This window comes from Gymnoscopelus braueri, assembly GCF_963280865.1.
Source record: "Gymnoscopelus braueri genome assembly, chromosome: 17".
NCBI classification, from domain to species: domain Eukaryota; kingdom Metazoa; phylum Chordata; class Actinopteri; order Myctophiformes; family Myctophidae; genus Gymnoscopelus; species Gymnoscopelus braueri.
In genome coordinates this window covers 48,624,044-48,644,996 of record NC_137617.1, presented here as the reverse complement: position 1 = coordinate 48,644,996, position 20,953 = coordinate 48,624,044, and the positions used below count along the sequence as shown (strand labels likewise).

The 20,953-nt window shown below is 43.2% G+C and overlaps 1 protein-coding gene across 1 annotated transcript in view; it reads left to right on the top strand.

Moving 5' to 3' along the window:
- LOC308105258 (leucine zipper putative tumor suppressor 2 homolog) overlaps positions 1-10,597 on the top strand; it is a 56,577-nt gene extending 45,980 nt beyond the window's left edge. The window contains exons 10-12 of the mRNA XM_080455898.1: positions 26-172; positions 3,311-3,685; positions 5,659-10,597. Coding sequence (XP_080312024.1) covers positions 26-172; positions 3,311-3,685; positions 5,659-6,069 — 933 coding nt within the window. The 3' untranslated portion in view covers positions 6,070-10,597. The remainder of the gene's footprint in view (positions 1-25; positions 173-3,310; positions 3,686-5,658) is intronic.
- The last annotated feature ends 10,356 nt before the right edge of the window (positions 10,598-20,953 follow it).

The following is a 20,953-nucleotide window of genomic DNA, read 5'->3' as shown; positions in this document are numbered from 1 at the left end:
GTGTGTGCATGTGTGCATGCTGCAGGTCTACCAGCTCCAGCAGGAGAAGAAGAAGCTCCAGGAGGACTTTGCTCAGCTCCTCCAGGAGAGGGAGCAGCTGGAGGAGAGATGCTCCTCCATGGAACACGAGAAGATCCAGCTGGGTCCTCGTCTGGAGGAGACCAAATGGGAGGTGAGATCCTTATTAACACATTGAGTGCCAAAGGACGTAGATATACGTCGGTTCAAATCCAACCGCCGAGTGTGCCATAAACGTAGATCTACGTCTTTTCCAATTTTCTTTTTTTAATTCCACAAGAGGGCGCTCTAACGCAACTTGGTGGGGGGCGGGGGGGATTTGAGGATGGGGTTGCCCCAAAAAATCCCTCATAACACATTCACTGCCATTGACGGAGATCTCCATCATTTAAAAACAATATATATATATATATAAAAATATATATATGTATAAAATATATATATATATATATTTATCAGCCACTATATGCCACTAGGATTTTAATCTGCCGGTCCTAATGTCCGGAATGATTCAAATTTATCGGACATCTGATAAAAGCAGATGCGTAAATACAGCCTAACACTTAGGCCTACAGCATTATATTTTGGATTGAGCTATTTGAACATGAACCATGATGAACGAGTAATATACACATTTTATATAGCAGCAGGGTCATCTGGCACAATTACATTAATTACCATTTGCGCATGCTGCGTCACTGCGTGCGTAATGGTTTCTCAATAATCAATTGCGGACTTTGAACGCATTTTCTAATCAGCTGACAGCTGACCTGTTAGGGCAATAAATGATAGACCACTACTCACTCACAGGAGGTTATACTGTATAGTTAGGCAGTGGATGCCATCGTGCGTCTGGCTGGGACAGCCGTGGGAAAGTTGATGAGTTGTGAGAATGTTGTCGTCTCCTCATAGCTATTCAGTTCAAAGTGGTAACGTTTTAACGTGTCCCCCTCATATAGAGTTAAAAATAGGTCCACATTTATGATTAACGTCGTGTTTCACCTGGATGCCACAGGTGCAGTAGCCTATAGCTGTTGTGGAGAGTATTTACGCATCTGTGTCAGATGTTTCATCATGTTAAACTGTAGTAGAGCAACTTGCCAACTTTACTTATAAGTGCCCTTGTAGTAGCCTACAGTACTACTAGTGTCTCTGACATATTCTAACTCGTAATGATACAACTTGTGCGTGACTGACTGTTAAATACACAACTTTATCAAACATAACAGGACCGCGGTCTCTGTCTGAGACCACAGAGTTAAAATATATTGCGACTGCGGCACTACGCAGCAGCAACAACTACACTCTTTTTCCGGTTGTACCTTCACAATAAAGTGTCTCCCATTTACTTCCCAATAGAGCACATTTTACACTGGTTATTGTTAACAGGAAATGGGTGTAACTTAACAGCGTGTGACACACTCTTTCTTTCTACCTCTCTCTATCTCTCTCTCTCTCTCTCTCCCAGAAACACACACGCTGTTAAGAGAGAGAGAGGAAAGCAGAGGATTTGAAATGTGCCTGATTTGCGGTGAAAATTAATGAACGTGCCGTGTCACTGTCAACCGGTCAGGATGTCCGGAGAGGTTTATTTTTTCCGGTCTTTTGTCATAAAAAATCGGTCAAAACCGGCAATTATCGGACTAACGCGACCTCTGATATATATATTTTTTTTCTTTTGTTCTTTTTCGTTTTTCACTCAGAACAAGGAGATAACGCAATCCAAAGATTTCCTGCTCCATTCACTTCCTGGTTAAAGTATTTGGGAAATATTCTGTATCTCAGCTCCTGTGTTTTACTATGTATTTTTGGCAAAACATGCTATTTTCAACTGGGTATAACAAGCGAACGGGAGGTCAATTTTTGTATTTTATTTTTTTCACGGAAGCACCGTGAAACCGTCCGTGTTTAGCAGCCATCAGGGGATCCATCATACTGGAGATAAATATTCTGTGGTTCTTGAAAGATTAGTCAGAATGCTTAAAAATGCTGGCAGAAGCTACAGCCTGTTTGGTCGATACCCCTGGCAGTGAATATAATATGGGGTTGTGGTATAAAAAAAAGTTTTAGAACCCCTGGTATAGACAGATGCCTAAATTGTGAATTGTAAATGGTTGTAGTCCAAAAAGCAGTGGTGGAAAAAAGTACTCAGATGTTTTACTTGAGTAAAAGTATCAATACTGCAATGCTACAAGTAAAAGTCTGGGTAATCAAAATTGACTTGAGTAAAAGTGCAAAAGTATTGGTATCAAAATGTACTTAAAGTAACAAAAGTAGAAAGTACTCATTAGGCAGAATGTCCAATTTCACAAGTTCTCAAATGTGTAAAACTGTGTAAAAATCGTTTGAAAATAGCAGATCTACAAGCTTGTGAGCTTGTAGATCGGCTATTTTCAAATGGCCGAAATCTATATAGGGCTGAAGTGGTTACTGTATGTTTTGTAATAATAATCCAAATCTACAAAGTAACTAGTAACTAAAGTTTTCAAATAATTGTAGTGGAGTAAAAAGTACAACATTTGCCTCTGAGATGTAGTGGAGTAGAAGTGAAAGTACTGAACATTGGAAGTACTCCAGTAAAGTACAAATACCTCAAAATTGCAATTAACTCTTTGACTGCCAGAGTATTTTCATAATGTACCAGCGATTTTCGTGTTTTATAACCTTTTCAACCGGTCACAGAATTGTTAAATCCATTATAATCGTTTGTCTGGCTGTGTTTATAAACAAACACGACAAATCGAAGTCTTTTCATTCTCTCTCCGTTCTCTCTCTCAGCCCCCTCCAACTAGTTTCCAAACGTCATATCCGCTGGTGTGATCGTATTTCCGCCCTCTGAGCTTATGATCGGGGTTCAGATCGTTGGTACTGTAAACACAACGACGATAACCGTTCGTCGTCCAAAGAAAAGAAAATGTTCCGGAGCTCTCTGCTCGTTTTTTATACTGTGTGAAAAAAATTGTTTTGCTATTTTTGGCCTAAAAATCAAATTTTTCAAGATTAAACCGAGAACCGGAAACGGAACCCAATTAATTCTGCATCCGGGTGAGTGGGAAGTGAAAAAAAAAAGCGAATCTGATGGTGGAAGTTACATAGAACAGCGCGATCGCTGATTAAACAATGAAAAAGCTATCAACGTGTCTCAACGCGTCGACGGCGTCGATGGATTAAGTAGCAATTGACTCGAAAACGCGTCGATGGCGTTCAAAGAGTTAAGTACAGTACTGGAGTACACGTACTTATAGTTACTTTACACCACCGTTACATCGTTTCCCCCCCCCCCCCCCCCTAGGTGTGTCAGAAGTCGGGCGAGATCTCTCTGCTGAAGCAGCAGCTGAAGGACGTGCAGGGCGAGCTGGCGCAGCGCGTGGGCGAGATCGTGTCGCTGCGCGGGCAGCTGAGGGAGACGCGCGGCGAGCTCACCAACGCCCAGGCCCTGCTGCAGGAGGCCAACGGCGCGGGCCGGACGCGCACCCTGGAGCTGGAGGTGTGCGAGAACGAGCTGCAGCGCCGCAAGAGCGAGGCGGAGCTGCTGCGCGAGAAGGCGGGCCGTCTGGAGGAGGAGACGGCCCGCCTCCGAGACGCCCTGGCCACCGCCAACGCCAATGCCTCCGCCCAGCAGGGGGCGACACACCCGCACCCGCACCCCGGGAACCGCCAGTGTCAGGTACGTAGGTATAGAGACACACGGGGACTACAAATTTCACGCCCACTTTTGAGACAGCGCCACTACTCCCGGTCCGTTAGAACGATGAACTGCAGCTGCCAATGCAATCCCTATGAGAGGATATGAGAATTAGCCTACTTTTGAAATATTCCTACATTAACTGGAGACGATATTGATTTAAATAAAAATATGTTTCCAAATGTATGGAGTGTCTTTGTCAACATATCTTCTTGTTTTCTTAATAGTTGATGTGTTTCACATTTAATTTGCCACTTTAACGAGTTACCCATAATGCTAACACAGCAGAGGGGAGACAGCAGACGGGCATTTCAGTGACATCACTGTCTTTACGAGCGCCGAGCGCCGACCTGTGGCGTACCCACTGTAGAGGCAGGAGAGGCGGTCGCGTGCCCAACTAAGATCTCGCCTCCCTTAAAAAAAAAAAAAAACCCGAAAATGTGTCATTGCGTGCTTAATGTCCTCAAAGTCACGCACCCAACAAGCTTTGAACTGAGCAGATTGGACCTTCTGTTCCAGAGATAATGACCAAAACCTATTGAAAACGGCCACTTTCGCCAGTTTTCTGGGTATTGAAAACCTCAAGGGATGCGTCCGTGACGTATATACCATGCGACCACTTAAACTCCGGATCTCCGATGCTAGCGGTTTTGACATACTGATGGAGTATATTATAGTATATTGTGGGTAGTATATCGAGATGAAAGATATGGGACATTAAAAAGGACAAATTAAACAAATGGGACAGATTATTAGAACACAAAAAAAATCGCTACAGCCTCAGTAGTTAACCAGTGAAATGACGGTATTTTACAATGCCTCTCATAGAGATTGCATTGAGAGCTGCAGTACATCGTTCTAACGGACCCCGAGTGTCAAAAGTGGGCGTGGATTTGTAGGCCTTCCGCTTCCGGCCGTGTGTCTCTATACCCTGCTGGACACATGTACTTGATCTTTTTTTACTTAACCCATTGAGACCGGGAAAACATCTGTGTCATTTTTTGATTTCTTTGGCTATTCAAAAATAGCAGATATACTTGTAGATCTGCTATTTTTTTTAAATAAATCAGTAAAAAATGTTGGTCCTGAAAAATAGACGATGCGACACGTTGTAGATCTGCTATTTTCAAATAGCCTAGGTATAAAATAGGGCTAAAGTGGTTAATGTATGTCTTATAATGTAATCATTTATATCTGCAAAGTAACTAGTAACCAAAGTTTTCAAATAATTGTAGTGGAGTAAAAGTACAATATTTGTGGAGTAGAAGTAAAAGTATAGACAATTGGAAATTCTCCAGCAGAGTAAAAGTACCTCAAAATTGTACTTAAAGTAATACAATGCAGGTCCACAAATAACGATTTTTAGCAGCCTCTGCTGGTCATTACCGTCACTGCAGGTCGTTCGTTTATTCCTTCGTTACCCAGAATTCCATTTGTTTTCACCGGAAGACGGAAGCGTTTCAAAAAGCGTTCTTTTAATTGTTTTATACGATCTGTGGAACGTTTCTCTAAGCCAGTGGAGCTTTAGTTACCGTGAGCTGTGTTTTCTTTTGCTGTGGTTTTTCGATCTTCAAATCCTGCAATCTCTTAAAAACAGCGTGAGATTCCTTTTTGTTATTAGCGCGGTAGTTCCCATGGCCAAACAGGAAACCGGTGCATTTCCGTTTCTGTTCTCCGGCCGGATGACGTCATTTTCGCGGGAAAGGCTCACAAGCCACCTTTTCAATAGAAAATATAATAGAAAAGGCTTTCGGGGGTGAAATTCATGGAGTGGGTGTTGTGAAACATTTGCCACTCACAAAAGATATACAAACTTTAACTGGAGTTTTGTTGAAAAAGTTACCTAGTATTACTTTAAGTACAGTACTTGAGAGTAAATGTACTTAGTTACTTTACACCACTGGTTTACATGTCCTGACTAAAACAAGTATCCAATCAATCAATCAATCAACCAGGTGTTCCAGGAAGCAGAGGAGCAGCTCCTGGCGTACCAGGAGACCACGGGCGGCGACGAGGCGGCCAACAACAAGGCCCAGCAGCAGCAGCAGCGGATGGGCGAGCCGACGACTCCCAGCCGCCGGCACCACGTGGAGCGCAGCATGCGCTCGGAGCTGGCCATGGAGCGGCGGCGGGCCGAGGAGCTGGCGGGCGGCTTCCAGGAGGAGCGGCGCGTGTGGCAGGAGGAGAAGGACAAGGTCATCCACTACCAGAAGCAGCTGCAGCAGAACTACGTGCAGATGTACCGGCGCAACCGCGAGCTGGAGCGCGTGCTGCGCGAGCTCAGCCACGAGCTGGAGAGCCGCGAGGAGGACGAGGGGAGCGGCAACGAGATCAACTTCGACGAGATCGCCGCCACCGAGATCTGAGGGGTGCAAAAAAATATACATTCGACGCCGTTCGGGCTGCTCTCAGAGTAGCGTTTTTTTTTTTGCACTGGCGTTTAAGCTTGAAACGTCTGGTTTCTTTTGGGGGGGACGGACGAACCCACGTGGAAGAAGCTGTTTGTTTTGTTTGTTTTAGAGCAGTGGTTCTCAAACCCTTTTCATGTCGAGGACCCCCAAAATGATATATATTTGGCCACGGACCCCCATCTCAAAATAGTTTGTTACAGGGACCCCCAGAAGCAAAGATTTAATTGAGTTACAAATGTTGCACATATTTTAAAGATTTTTCAAAAATAGCAGATCTACAAGCTCATAGCGCGGCACTCGGTGCCGCGCTATGAGCTTATAGATCTGCTATTTTTGAATAGCCAAAGTATAAAAGGTTAAAGTGGTTGAAATTATTGTGACGCTATATTAACAAAAACATTTTCTGGGGACCCCCCTGGAACTCCCTCTAGGACCCCTGGGGGTCCCCGGACCCCACTTTGAGACCCACTGGCTTAGAGTCTAAACAAATCCCACGAGGGCAACGAGATCAACTTCGACGAGATCGAGACGCCACCGAGATCTGAGACGCGAGCAAAATGAATCGACGCCGACCATTTCGGTACTGCTCTCTATGAGCTAGCGTTTCGCGCTGGCGTTCGATGGACCCACGTGGATCTCTGTGTGTCGAAGGCGGGAAAGAACCTGATTGAGCGTTTGTTTTGTTTTGTTTGTTTAGAGTCTAAACAAATCCCAATCTTTTGTCCTCGGAGCCCCTCATCTTACATCTCACAAAAGCTGAGACCATCCACACACACACACACACACACACACACACACACACACACACACACACACACACACATATACACACATGTGTTTTCTTCAGACATGTTAAAGGTAGGGTAAGTGATTTTCTTTGGTTAAAATAAGTGTTAAATAGCTCTATATTCTGATAGTACTCATAGCTATATAGTGTTTGTTCAGTAAAAGGAGTCTCCTTGTCTCTCCAGCTCTTTATAAAACAGAAAATGCATTTTCGTTTCAGTTTCATTTCCAATTTTATCCAATCAGGATAGAGAACTCAATCAGGATACAGATTAAACAAGTGAAATTGGAAGTGATGACGCTAAGAAATGAGCAGACAAAATTGGAACTGGAACACTATAAAAATGAAGCTTAAAAATTGGTACTTTCTCCTGATTGGCTGAGATTTTGACACCTACCGGAAAATGTATTTTCTGTTTATTAAAGAGCTGGAGAGACGGGGAGACTCCTGTTACCGAACAAACACTCTATAGCAATGATTACTATCAGAATATAGTGCTTTAACCTTTTAACAAAATACTTTTTGTTTTAACCCAAAAATATCACTTACCCTACCTTTAACCACCTAAGCCCTATATACAGATAAGACAGCCATGATCCCTGATCCTTCCCTGAGAGTTCCCCGAAAAGTCACAGTTTCCCCCCCCCCTATATTCACACCTGATTAGCCTTTGTTTGAAATGACACCATTTCAAACCTGGCACCGTTTTAACACCTGGCAAATAGCGATGACAGGTTGGAAAATGGTTTAGAAAACGATAACAATGTTATTACTGTGCTTCACAATGTGTGAGTTACTGTAGGCCAGAGTCCTGCACGGGTCCAATTTTGAGAACCCGCGCCCCGCCCCGCCCGTCAATACTCAGATCCGTGGACCGACCCGTCACCCCGTGATTATTTCGAAATACGAACCAGACCCGCCCCGCCCGTCAAATAAACGACCCGTTGTCCGCCCGTTTACCTGTGTAAAATGTAAATCCTATTGAAAAGTGTGTTGAAAAAGATAGCAGCCTTCAACAACAGCGCTACATTCAGTGGTCAGGTTTGTACAGAAATCAAGTGAAGACGGAGGAGCGAGCTTAAGCCAACGTGCGCGAACGCGCATCTACACAGCACACATGTGTCGTTGTTTACGTCATCAGATGCTTTTAATTTGAAGGTTTAACAGGATGTTCAATGTGTTTTTGTGAGTTAAGATAAGTGACCAGCATGCTCCATGCAGTTGTGCTGTGTTAAGTTACACAAGTGACGTGTGTTTGGGCGGAAACAGTGCTCTCTGATTTTCACAATAAAATGATACCCGCCCGCGATTAGTTCAGTACCGCCCGTCCCCGTACCCGTGATCTTATCAAAGTAAAATTTTCACCCGTCAAACGCGGGTACCCGTCGGGTATCCGCGGGTCCCCGGCCCGTTGCAGGACTCTGCTGTAGGCCCTGTTAAAGTGACTGTACGGGATGAGAAGAATCATTTTGAACCCGCCCCCTCTATGCCAGATATGAGACACGCTATAGGGCAGCCTACATTCAGTGTGTCTGTAACGCATGGGAAGGGACACCAAAATGCAAACATCTTATCGCCTCTGTCGGGTGGAAACCTCATTATGTCCAGAAACACATGAGGTTTATAAAATAGCAAAAGTAGCAGATCTAAAAAGCTCAGATCTAGATCTGCTACTTTTGATTCTTTGGTGAGACGCTGTAATATGATCAAGTAGACTCTACTTGATCACGTTTTTCTTGATAATGTTTTTTTTTCCTCATAAATGAACGCTCTACTAAGTAGAGCGTTCATTTATGAAGAAAAAAAAACGTTATCCGTTAGCCTAAAGGGGAGTCTCTCCTTGGCTGGGGGGAGATATGAGGTTGTGAGCCACTGTGCTACATGCTACATGCTACATGCTACATGCTACATGTCCTTATGGAAGGCTTTCTGTACAGCTAGGTTGAGACTGAGGACATGCACTGAATCAAAAGGGTCTTTCAGTCTCCTCTATCAAGTCACATCAGTAGTTAGAGCAGGGGTCTTCAACAAGGGGGTCCGGGACCCCTAGGGGGGGTCCTCAGAGTTACTACAGGGGGTCCGCCAAACTTTTTTTTTGGGGCGGTGAAACCGCCCCTATAAGTGAGGTTTGGAAATGTGTACAATTATCCTGCGCTGTGATTGGCCAATCACAATCTATTCAGGACTGTGATTGGCCAGTGTCACATGACACATGTGCATAGCCCTATATATAGCCCTATAGATCGGCTATTTTCGGCAAAGAGGTTCGGTGTAGAGCAGACCAAGTACAGGTTTTTAGGTTTTAAGTGGTTAACTGTCTGCAAATATAGCATGAATCCAACATACACTGACGACAGTCTATGAAATCTATGAAAAAGTTTAATCTGAAACACAATCGTAGTGGCTTCATTTCTCTCTCAGCTAGGGGGTCCTTAGCCTGAAAAAAACGTTGAAGACCCCTGAGTTAGAGACCATGACGTGACTGTTATCCTCCCATCAACTGCTTTAGTCTAGATCTGTCTCATGTCTGTTGACTTAAAGGCCGATGAAACTCTAGGGCTGGATTTGTAGTTAGTTTTCCAGTTCATGTTAAAGATTGGGTGAACTAAAATAGTTTATTTCAATTTTATTTGATGACCGGGTCATCATGGGTCAATAGGTGACTCTTTGAGTCTCTTTGAGTCTCCCGCCGGTCATCAAATTATTGGCTTAGGAATGCGACAAAAATATGTTTTTTTTTTGGGTGAACTACTCCTTTAAAAACTACAGCAGTGGGGAAAAAAACCTGTCAGGCAGCATAACGGTGACCGTATGGTACACCGTGATGTACCGTCATCAACACAGCTGCAGATAATCACATTAATAATGGCTACATTTAGGTCAAGTAAGTAGGTCGTAGAGACTTATTGTGGGCCGAGAATGTTGGGAGTCTATCCACGTTTACGTAATTGAAATACGTCCGATAGGAGGCTGGCCAGCCTGATAAGGGAAGTGAGAAAAAAATAATCAGCCGAACGTTGCTGGATCTCAGGCAACTAGACTAGAGGCACATCTAAATCTAGCACAAGCATTATTTAATTTGATGAGCTGCAGCTGCAGTTGCTTTACTAGCCTGCCATGTTTTTATTCTGCTGAAGTTATTTTAATTGTTTTAACCTGAACTGGAAAAACAAACCACACAATCATCCCATAGGGTTTGATCTCCCTTTAAACCTGAATTTTACTTTGTCGTCCAACAGAGACGGGAGCCAACGATAGCCGATACAGACGCTCGTTTGTGAGCTTGTCTGTCGGCTTTTTTTTCTTTCTTTTTTTCGCAGATTATGAAATTAAGCAATTATCTGTACAAAGGCACACAAAACAAAAAAGAAATAATGGTAATTCCTCACTGTAGATACTCCTAATACTGAAAAAAAAAGAAAACAAACTATAAATGGTGAAGTATAACAGATGTTAAAGCATCGCCACTGTGAGTAGACCAAAGCAATGTTGCACGTCCTACTTGCTTCTCTCTCTCTCTCTCTCTCTCTCTCTCTCTCTCTCTCTCTGTATATTGTGTGTGAATGCTTCCCCCCCCCCCACACCCCAGGATATGATAATGTTTTTTAATCCACAGTATTTGTATGAAGACATTAAATGTATATTTTCATGCTGTACATTTCTTGTACCAACTTATTATGTTTTTAATAAAATTACAGAAAACAGAAGGCGACTTAAATGTATTTTATTTTTTTACAGGAGATTGTGTTAACAGTGTTTAGCCTCTGCTCTAAATAACTACTAATTATTATCATCATCCCCATCATCCTCATCATCATCATTGTTGTTCTGGAATTGGATGTGTGTGTGTTGATTGATGTACTTTTATTTAGTAAGACATGAGAATAACAGTACATGGAAGTACAAATTCACAATACAAGGTCTACTAAACTGGAAGACTCATTAAGCACGTAGCTTTTTTAAGATGAGAACCCCATGCACACAAATCATGATGACATATAAGAGACAGACAGATATACACACTACTATACAGAATGTCATACAATCAGCTTTCAGTGTTGCAATCAGTGGTGTAAAGTAACTACATTTACTCAAGTACTGTACTTGAGTACAATTTTGAGGTACTTTTACTTTACTGGAGTATTTCCAATTGTCTATACTTTTACTTCTACTCCACTACATCTCGGAGGCAAATATTGTACTTTTACTCCACTACAATTATATGAAAACAATAGTTACTAGTTCCTTTGCAGATATAAATTAATACATTATAAAACATACATTAACCACTTTAGCCCTATTTTATACCTAAGCTATTTGAAAATAGCCGATCTACAAGCTCACAACAAGCTTGTACATCTGCTTTTTTCAAACATTTTAGTACTTTTGCTTTTGGTACTTTAAGCACATTTTGATACCAATACTTATATACTTTTACATACATTTTTAATTAATTAATTTACAGAGTAGGGCACTTGCACATTGCAGTATTTTTTTACTTTTACTTAAGAAAAACATTTGAGTACTTAGTCCACCACTGATCAAAATAGTAGACCAGCTAATTCAGGTATTTAAAAGAGAGTCCACCAATGCCATGACCCCAAAGGTGGGACAAAGACACTGTTTTGAAGAACAAGTAAGTCTCAAGTCTCTGCTCTCGAGTCCCGAGTCCAGACTGACTCAAGTCTTAAGCTTGTTGGAAAGGCATAGAGTGACTTGAAAAGACTTGGAAGTCGCAAGTCAAGAAAGATCTAGGGCTCCAGTCACGTGTCATTAGCGATGAAGTTGAGTCCAACTAAATTATCTTCTTTATTTGATGTAAGCCTAAAGTCATCAAATGTGTGACTCAAGTCCACACCACAGTTTTCTACATTCTCTCCAATGGAAAGCTACTGTACTGTACTGTACTGTACTGTACTGTACTGTACTGTACTGTACTGTACTGTACTGTACTGTACTGTACTGGGCTGGGCTGGGCTGGACTGGACTGGACTGGACTGGACTTTAACAACATAACAAGCAGGAATATGTAAGGCTTATAAAAACTAATCTCACCTCCTTCAAATGATAGAAGGATGAAGGTTCAGCAGTGCCATCTACTGGACAAGTTAGATCATCCAAGGATTTGTACTTTATGTGTATATATATATATATATATATATATATATATATATATATATATATATATATATATATATATATACATATACATATACATATACATATATATATATATATATATATATATATATATATATATATATATATATATAATTTACAAATATTTTAAAAAGTTGAAAAAACATGAAATTTATATTAATTAGATTGAATTATTATATATGAATTATATTATTTATGTATTTATTAACTGTTAATCCATGAATGATTTATGAAGAATTCCGTTTTCATGATGAGCATAACAACATAACCCACTGAGCATTTTTGGGGCTATTAGACGTCTAAAATACGTCTAAGGGCTAGGCTAAAACCGGGTTATAATTGGTCTAAAAGTGAAATTTTTTTCAACGTCTATTCTTAGCCTAGACGTTGATTAGTTGTTTTTTAAGCGTCTATATATAGACCGTCTATATCATAGCCGTTGAAATGACGTCTATAATATAGACGGTCTAAATATAGACGCTTAAAAAACAGCTAATCAATGTCTAGGCTAAGAATAGACTTGAAAAAACTTTCACTTTTAGACCAATTATAACCCAGTTTTAGACGGAGGTCTAATGGACGACTATGGCTCACTGGGAAGAGTTAGGCTATTCTTTAAATGGGTACACTATTTAATTATATTGATTAATATGTATTAAATACATGTTTATTTATTAGACTTTAAAAACTCAACATTAATAAACAATCAACCATATTAGTCTACTGAAATAGCCTCTATGCCCACATTAGCAGCCAATATGTAGGCTGCCACTAGGGCAGGTAAATAGAAATACTGACTGACATCTTGTTAAAAAACACAACCAGATAAATAAGATGTAATATCCCATACCAAATCGATCTCAGGAGATGTTTCAGTCATGAAGAACTGTGACACTTGTGCTTGGGTCCTGTTGGGTTCTTATATATTTGGAATGTTGTTCTCCAGAGGCATGATGTCAGCCAGTCCACCATGCGCCACAGAGTACATACGCTGACAATCATAGTTTGCTTTGTAAACATCTCCACTGACGCTGTCAAGCCAAGGGTTTGCCTCTTAGCTCTCACAAGCTGTGTTCCGTGAGCAACAATAACAGACCAACGATAAGATAAGAACGGTGGACGATCTCTTCAGAATAAGAGTACCCTCTAGAGCAAAAAGGAGCCATTGAAAAACGGTCAATTTAAAATTAAGCATTTAAACGAAGCTATTCAACACATATTTTTTAGCAAAACTGAACAATAAAAGCCTGGAGATCGAGGCTATTCAACACATATTATGTTTCTGTGTAACAAAAACGGATTTAAAACATTAATAATTTATCTAAATGGATAAATGCTGTTCAAAGGAGTGCATAGCCTATACAAATTGGACACTGGACAGGAGACAGTTGTTGGTGCCAGCACTTCTGAGGTACGCACGCGTTCGGGGAGACCCCCTCTACACCGCCACACTCTTCGCTAAGCGGCACAAGTGTAGAAAAAAGTGTGGCGGACCGTCTAGTGAGGTCAGAGGCCCGAAAAGTGCCGTTTTCAGACAATAGTGGACACTGGACAGGAGACGGTTGTTGGTGCCAGCACTTCTGAGGTACGCACACGTTCGGGGAGACCCCCTCTACACCGCCACACTCTCCGCTAAGCGGCACAGGTGTAGAAAAAAAGTGTGGCGGACCGTCCAGTGAGGTCAGAGGCCCAAAAAGTGCCGTTTTCAGACAATAGTGGACACTGGACAGGAGACGGTTGTTGGTGCCAGCACTTATGAGGTACGCACGCGTTCGGGGAGACCCCCTCTACACCGCCACACTCTCCGCTAAGCGGCACAGGTGTAGAAAAAAGTGTGGCGGACCGTCCAGTGAGGTCAGAGGCCCGAAAAGTGCTGTTTTCAGACAACAGTGGACACTGGACAGGCGCCGGCAGACGATGCCAACACTTCTGACATACGCACGCGTGCGGGGACACCTCCCCTACAACGCCACACTCCCCGCTAAGCCAGACAGGTGTATATTGAAAAGTGGCGGGCCGTCCAATGAGGTCAGGGGTCAGAAAAGGGCCATTTTCAGTGCATAGCCTTTACAAATTGGACGCTGGACACGAGACAGCTATTTGCCGTGGCACTTGTGACATGCGCACAAGGTTTATCATACCTGCCATTCCATCAGTACTTAAATGTTATTTCTGTTATCTATCATTTTATTTCTACTTCATTAATCATTACATCAGTATTGTTACTTGTTACTGACATATTTTGTTTGGTTGTGTTAGCACAGTCTCTGTAGAAACAGGTCTCAACATGTCACTGCTTGTACTGTACCTGTATTGAGTAAGTGACAAATAAATCCCTCTTTATTCTTGTTCAGATTAGTTCCAGAGTTCTCTTTGAAAATGTCACACATTTTGAAATGGCTCCACATCTATTGCCTGATTGATATTAAGCTGGTAGGTACACATGATGTAATAGACATGCTACTAAAAGTATGCACTTAAAAGTTTATTTTCATTCATTATTTATATTCTTTATAATTGTGAATGTTAAAAATGGTGGGGTTCTGCTATAGTCACTTACAAAACGTATAGGCCTACACTATTTTAACGTTAAATGATAGTGTTGTTTACTGTCAAATATACTGCAGTTCTCGCATTAGTTTATATAGTAGGCCTAATACCTATCACCGTCCTTTGACTTTATTTGACTCTTAGTGAGCAAGACTGTTACTTGAGTCAGCGTTTAATAGCCTACAGCCAGCAATTGTTTCTAATTATGACAAGCACAATAATACAAAATAATACTCCTGTGTGCGAGTCTGTTGAGAAGAAAATAACTCCAGAAGGGAGTGGCAGATTTTCATGGAACTTGGTAGAAATTATCTCCAGGCTGCCCTAGAAAAATGGCCACAGTCAATGTTACATCAGTCATATCTCAGGAACAGAGAGAGACACAGAACGAGATGTTGGTGTGTGCCTTTATTAATGGTCTTGAAATTTGATACTGATGTCAAACTGGGAAATTCAAATAGAAGCAAGGCTTGTCCATAGCCATGTCTGTTGTGTGGGAGTATCAACACATATCCATCAATAACTGGTCAACGCAACAGTACTGTATACACAGAAGATGCTTTAAAACATCCTGATGAGATTCTGTGGCACTTCCTGGGACTCGCGTCCTCTTCCAAAAAGCCAATGGGTAGGTTTGATTTATTATGGAGTCATAAGGAGGTGACATCAATAGGACTTTTTAAAAGGTATTTTATTTAATTTGATACGTGAAGTCAATGGAGAGGCAAACTCCATATTTAGAAGTCAATATGACTAGACTAAAAAAAAAACTTTCAGGTGACTAAAATATGACTAAAACCAAATTACCTTTTATTCAAAAGACAAAATGGCCCTTTTCTGACCCCTGACCTCATTGGACGGCCCACCACTTTTCAAAATACACCTGTCTGGCTTAGCGGGGAGTGTGGCGTTGTAGGGGAGGTGTCCCCGCACGCGTGCGTATGTCAGAAGTGTTGGCGTCGTCAGCCGGCGCCTGTCCAGTGTCCACTGTTGTCTGAAAACGGCACATTTCGGACCTCTGACCTCACTGGACGGTCCGCCACACTTTTTTTTACACCTCTCGGGCTTATCTGAGAGTGTGGTGTTGTAGGAGAGGTGTCCCCGCACGCGTGCGTCTGTCAGAAGTGTTGGCATCATCAGCCGTCTCCTGTCCAGTGTCCACTATTGTCTGAAAACAGCACTTTCTTTTCTTACCTCTGGCCGCACTGGACGGCCTGCCACTTTTTTTTTTTTTTTACAAATTATCTCTCAATGTTCACCAACAATCTGTACTAGTGGTCTGTATCAATTTTCTATCAAGTTCAGGGGCGCTCAGTTATGGAACAGTTCTCACAAACACACACACGCACACGCACACGCACACACACACACACACACACACACACACACACACACACACACACACACACACACACACTCACACACACACACACACACACACACACACACACACACACACACACACACACACATACACACACAAATTTTGTGTTAATTTTTCTGATTACATTCTTATTTGTATTGTATTTTAGTTTTTAAATAGGTGAGATCAACTTTATAAACCCCCCTTGCTTTATTTTTAAAATCTCACCTGCACTATCGACTATTATTATTTGTAGCATATTTTGTTGTTGCTTTTACCACTGTTTATTTGCTTCTGCAATAAACAATATTATATCATGATAATTTTCCAAGAGTGACCTGGCCTAGAGGCAGCATTATTACAATAATGGACAAACAATACAAAAACAATACAATACATAATAACAAACACAAATGAATATCCAGTTAAAGTGCAAAACAGGATCAGAAACTGTGCAAGTGCACATTTAATGGGGATCAATAGCCAGTTTAAATCAGGAACAACCTAGCACTTGGAAGTGATCTAGTATAAGCCATTTAAAAAGACATACATCATACATATATTTTTAAAATACATTTGTGTCTTTAAAAAGAAAATTGGCACTTAGAAGTGTTCTAGTATGCGTCATTTAAAAGACATACATCATAAATGTATTTTTTAAATAGATTTATGTCCTTTAAAAAACATTAGAAATATGCAATCTTATTTTGAAGGCAACCGGAAACCTTATTTTTGCTGTCTCAAAAACCGGATGTCCTATCGTTGCTCACGGAACGGAGCTGCGAAGAGACAGGATGGCAAATGAATCGCCCTGTCATTCATATGATTCCCCGACTTGCAAATACAGGACAAAGTGCGTCCATTATCAGTTCAATACGGAACGCGTCTTTTAGTTTCCAATTACGGGACGATTCCGTATTGAATATATTCCATTGTTTATTTCATTCCATTGCTGTGTGTTGTGGACGCTTGGTTGGAAGTCATTCCCTGTAGATTTGAAGCAGAACAACGAGGTAGGTTTATTTGAGCTGTTTTTCTGTTTGTTTACGTTTGTTTTTCTGTTTGTTTACGTTTTTTCTGTTTGTTTACGTTTGTTTTTCTGTTTGTTTACGTTTGTTACAGTACAACCAGCGTTGCCAAGTCTGTTTATTTCCCGCAACTTTTGGCCATAATTTGGCTTGTTTTTGTAGGTCGGCTGGCTCATTTCTCTCACTATACTTGGCAACACTGACTGACACCCGCACTGAGCTCTCACTCACACAGCGAAGAGACAGGACGGCACGCCCTGTCATTCATATTGATTCCCCGACTTGCAAATACAGGACAAAGTGCGTCCCTTATCAGTTCAATACGGAACGCGTCTTTTAGTTTCCAATTACGGGACGATTCCGTATTTTACGGGACGGGTGGCAACCCTAAGATGTTTCTATCATGTATATGTGTGTTATGAGCCTTATTGTTTATAGATGGACGTTGTATTGAGGCTGATATAAGAATAGTGTAGACACAAATGTTACTTTTCCTTCACCATTCTTTACTAACTAAAAGGAGGAAGCAGTGAGTTGTGTTTTACCAGGAGGAATGATGATGATGATGATGATGATGATGATGATGTGAGGAACAGTAGGACAAAGTTAGCCTTAGATCAAGACTATCGTAGTATGTATTTTATAGTCTGACCTTTACTTTCGTATCTACGAGAGTCTTAGCTCCACCCCCCAGTTTGCCCTGGAATGTCACCAGTAAAGCCCGTATTTCTCCAAACATGTACACATACAAAATATAAGGTGTTTACCCGCTTGTCTCAAATGTTAACTAGGTGTCCGGAGTGTTTGTGTAATGTATTAGTGTATATTTTACAATACAGAAGTGTTTTAATCTTGTCTGTGGCCGATTCTGTCGGGAGTTCCAAATGGGCGGTAGTGACGGGGCGATGAAAGCTGGAATTACACTCAATGTTATACTGTACTAATAATACTGGCTAGACATTTCAGAATCACAATTCTGCTTATTACAGCAGTACTAGAGTAGTAACTGTTTTATACTTAATCATACGGCGTGTCACACAGTGAAAATAGCTGATCTACAAGCTCACAAGGCGAGCTTGGGGCTCTGCCGTTCTTAGATTTTTTTTAATATATTTCTTATCGACATAATGTTTGCCGTGATGATGATTCTATGATCACAGATCAGATATGAAAGTGATCCCAACATCCAAGTCTGATCTACTCTTACAGGACCCGGCGATACAAAGAATAAAAAAGTGAATCATGTTCCATTCCATCAAGGTTCCATTTGTACCATCTCCATCCATCCATCTTCAACCGCTTATCCGGAGTCGGGTCGCGGGGGCAACAGTTCCAGCAGAGAGCTCCAGACCTTCCTCTCCTGAGCAACATTAGCAACTTCCTCCTGGGGGATCCCGAGGCGTTCCCAGGCCAGTGTGGAGATGTAATCCGCCCATCTGGTCCTTGGTCTGCCGCGGGGTCTCCTCCCAGTGGGACGTGCAGCGAGGACCTCCCTAGGGAGACGCTCGGGAGGCATCCGTACTAGATACCCGAACCACCTAAGCTGGCTCCTTTCCAAGCGAAGGAGCAGCGACTCTACTCCGAGTCTCTCCCGGGTGACCGAACTTCTCACCCTATCTCTAAGGGAGATGCCAGCCACCCGTCTGAGAAAACTCATTTCGGCCGCTTGTACCCGCGACCTTATTCTTTCGGTCATGACCCACACTTCATGACCATAGGTGAGAGTAGGAACGAAGATTGCTCGGAAGACCGAGAGCTTTGCCTTCTGGCTCAGCTCTCTTTTCGTCACCACAGTGCGGTACAGCGACTGCAATACCGCTCCTGCTGCTCCGATTCTCCGGCTGATCTCCTGCTCCGTCCTCCCCTCACTCGTGAACAAGACCCCGAGATACTTAAACTCCTTCACCTGGGGCAAAGCCTCATTCCCTACCCGGACAGCACAATCCACCGGTTTCCTGCTGAGAACCATGGCCTCAGATTTGGAGATGCTGATTTTCATCCCAGCCGACGCACACTCGACTGCGAACCGATCCAGTGAGAGCTGAAGGTCCCGGACCGATGGTGCCATCAGGACCACATCATCCGCAAAAAGCAGTGACGCAACCCTTAGCTCACCGAACCGTATACCCTCTCCGCCACGACTTCGCCTCGAGATCCTGTCCATGAATATCACAAACAGGATAGGTGACAAGGCGCAGCCCTGTCTGAGACCAACCCCCACTGGAAAAGAATCCGACTTACTGCTGAGCACACGGACACAGCTCTCGCTTTAGGCGTACAGAGATTGGATGGCCCTCAACAAGGTCCCCCTCACCCCATATTCCCGCAGCACCTCCCACAGAAACTCCCGGGGGACCCGGTCATATGCCTTCTCCAAATCCACAAAACACATGTAGACCGGATATGCATACTCCCAAGCCCTCTCCAGGATCCCTGCCAGAGTAAAGAGTTGGTCAGTTGTTCCACGACCAGGACGGAAACCACATTGCTCCTCTTGAATCTGAGGTTCGACTATCGGCCGGACCCTCCTTTCCAGTACCTTGGCGTAAACTTTCCCAGGGAGGCTGAGTAATGTGATACCTCTGTAATTGGCACACACCCTCTGGTCCCCCTTTTTGAAAAGTGGGACCACCACCCCAGTCTGCCACTCCCTCGGTACTGTCCCAGACTTCCACGCGATGTTGATAAGACGTATCAACCAAGACAGCCCCTCAACACCCAGAGCCTTCAGCATTTCTGGACGAATCTCATCAACCCCCGGAGCTTTGCCACTGTGGAGTTGTTTAACTACCTCAGTGACTTCCTTCCGGGAGATTGACGCCGATCCCCCATCATCCTCAGGCTCTGCTCCTATCAGGGAGGGTGGGTCTGATGTCATTGGATTTAGGAGTTCCTCAAAGTGTTCCTTCCACCTCCCTACGACTTCCTCACTTGAAGTCAGCAGAGCCCCATCCTTGCTGTATACAGCTTGGATGGTTCCCCGCTTTCCCCTCCTGAGGTGCCGTATGGTCGTCCAGAACAACTTTGGTGCCGCCCGAAAGTCCTTCTCCATGGATTCCCCGAACTCCTCCCACACCCGCTGCTTAGCCTCCGTCACAGCTGTGGCTGCCGCCCTTCGGCCCTGTCAGTACCTTGCAACTGCCTCCGGAGTCCCCTGGGATATCATACCCCGATAGGCCTCCTTCTTCAGTCGGACGGCTTCCCTGACCCCCGTTGTCCACCAGGGTGTTCGAGGGTTACCGCCCCTTGAGGCACCTAAGACCTTCTGACCACAGCTCACAGCCGCAGCCTTAGCAATAGAGGCCTTGAACATTGCCCATTCCTGTTCAATGCCCCCAACCTCCACAGGGATGCCAGAGAAGTCCCGCCGGAGGTGGGAGTTAAATTCCTTCCGAACAGAGGTCTCCTCCAAACGTTCCCAGTTCACCCGCACTACACGCTTGGGTTTGCCAGGTCTGTCCAGAGGCTTCCCCGCCATCTGAACCAACTCACCACCAGATGGTGATCAGTTGACAGTTCCGCCCCTCTCTTCACCCGAGTGTCCAGAACATGCGGCCTCAGATCAGCTGATACGATTACAAAATCGATCATTGATCTTTGGCCTAGGGTACTCTGGTACCAAGTACACTTATGAGCATCCTTATGTTTGAACATGGTGTTTATTATTGTCAGTCCATGACTAGCACAGAAGTCCAATAACAAGCCACCACTCTGGTTCAGATCAGGGAGACCGTTCCTCCCAATCACGCCAGTCCAAGTATCCCCGTCATTGCCCACGTGTGGGTTGAAGTCCCCCAGCAAGACTATGGAATCCCCCACCGGAGCCCCATGCAGGACCCCATGCATCCATTTGTACCCTCTCAGAGTTAAATGAGCACTGGGTATTTTCCTGTGTAACCACATGTAACAGTAATGTTGTGTGTTCTCTCTCCACCTCACCTCACCTCAGAC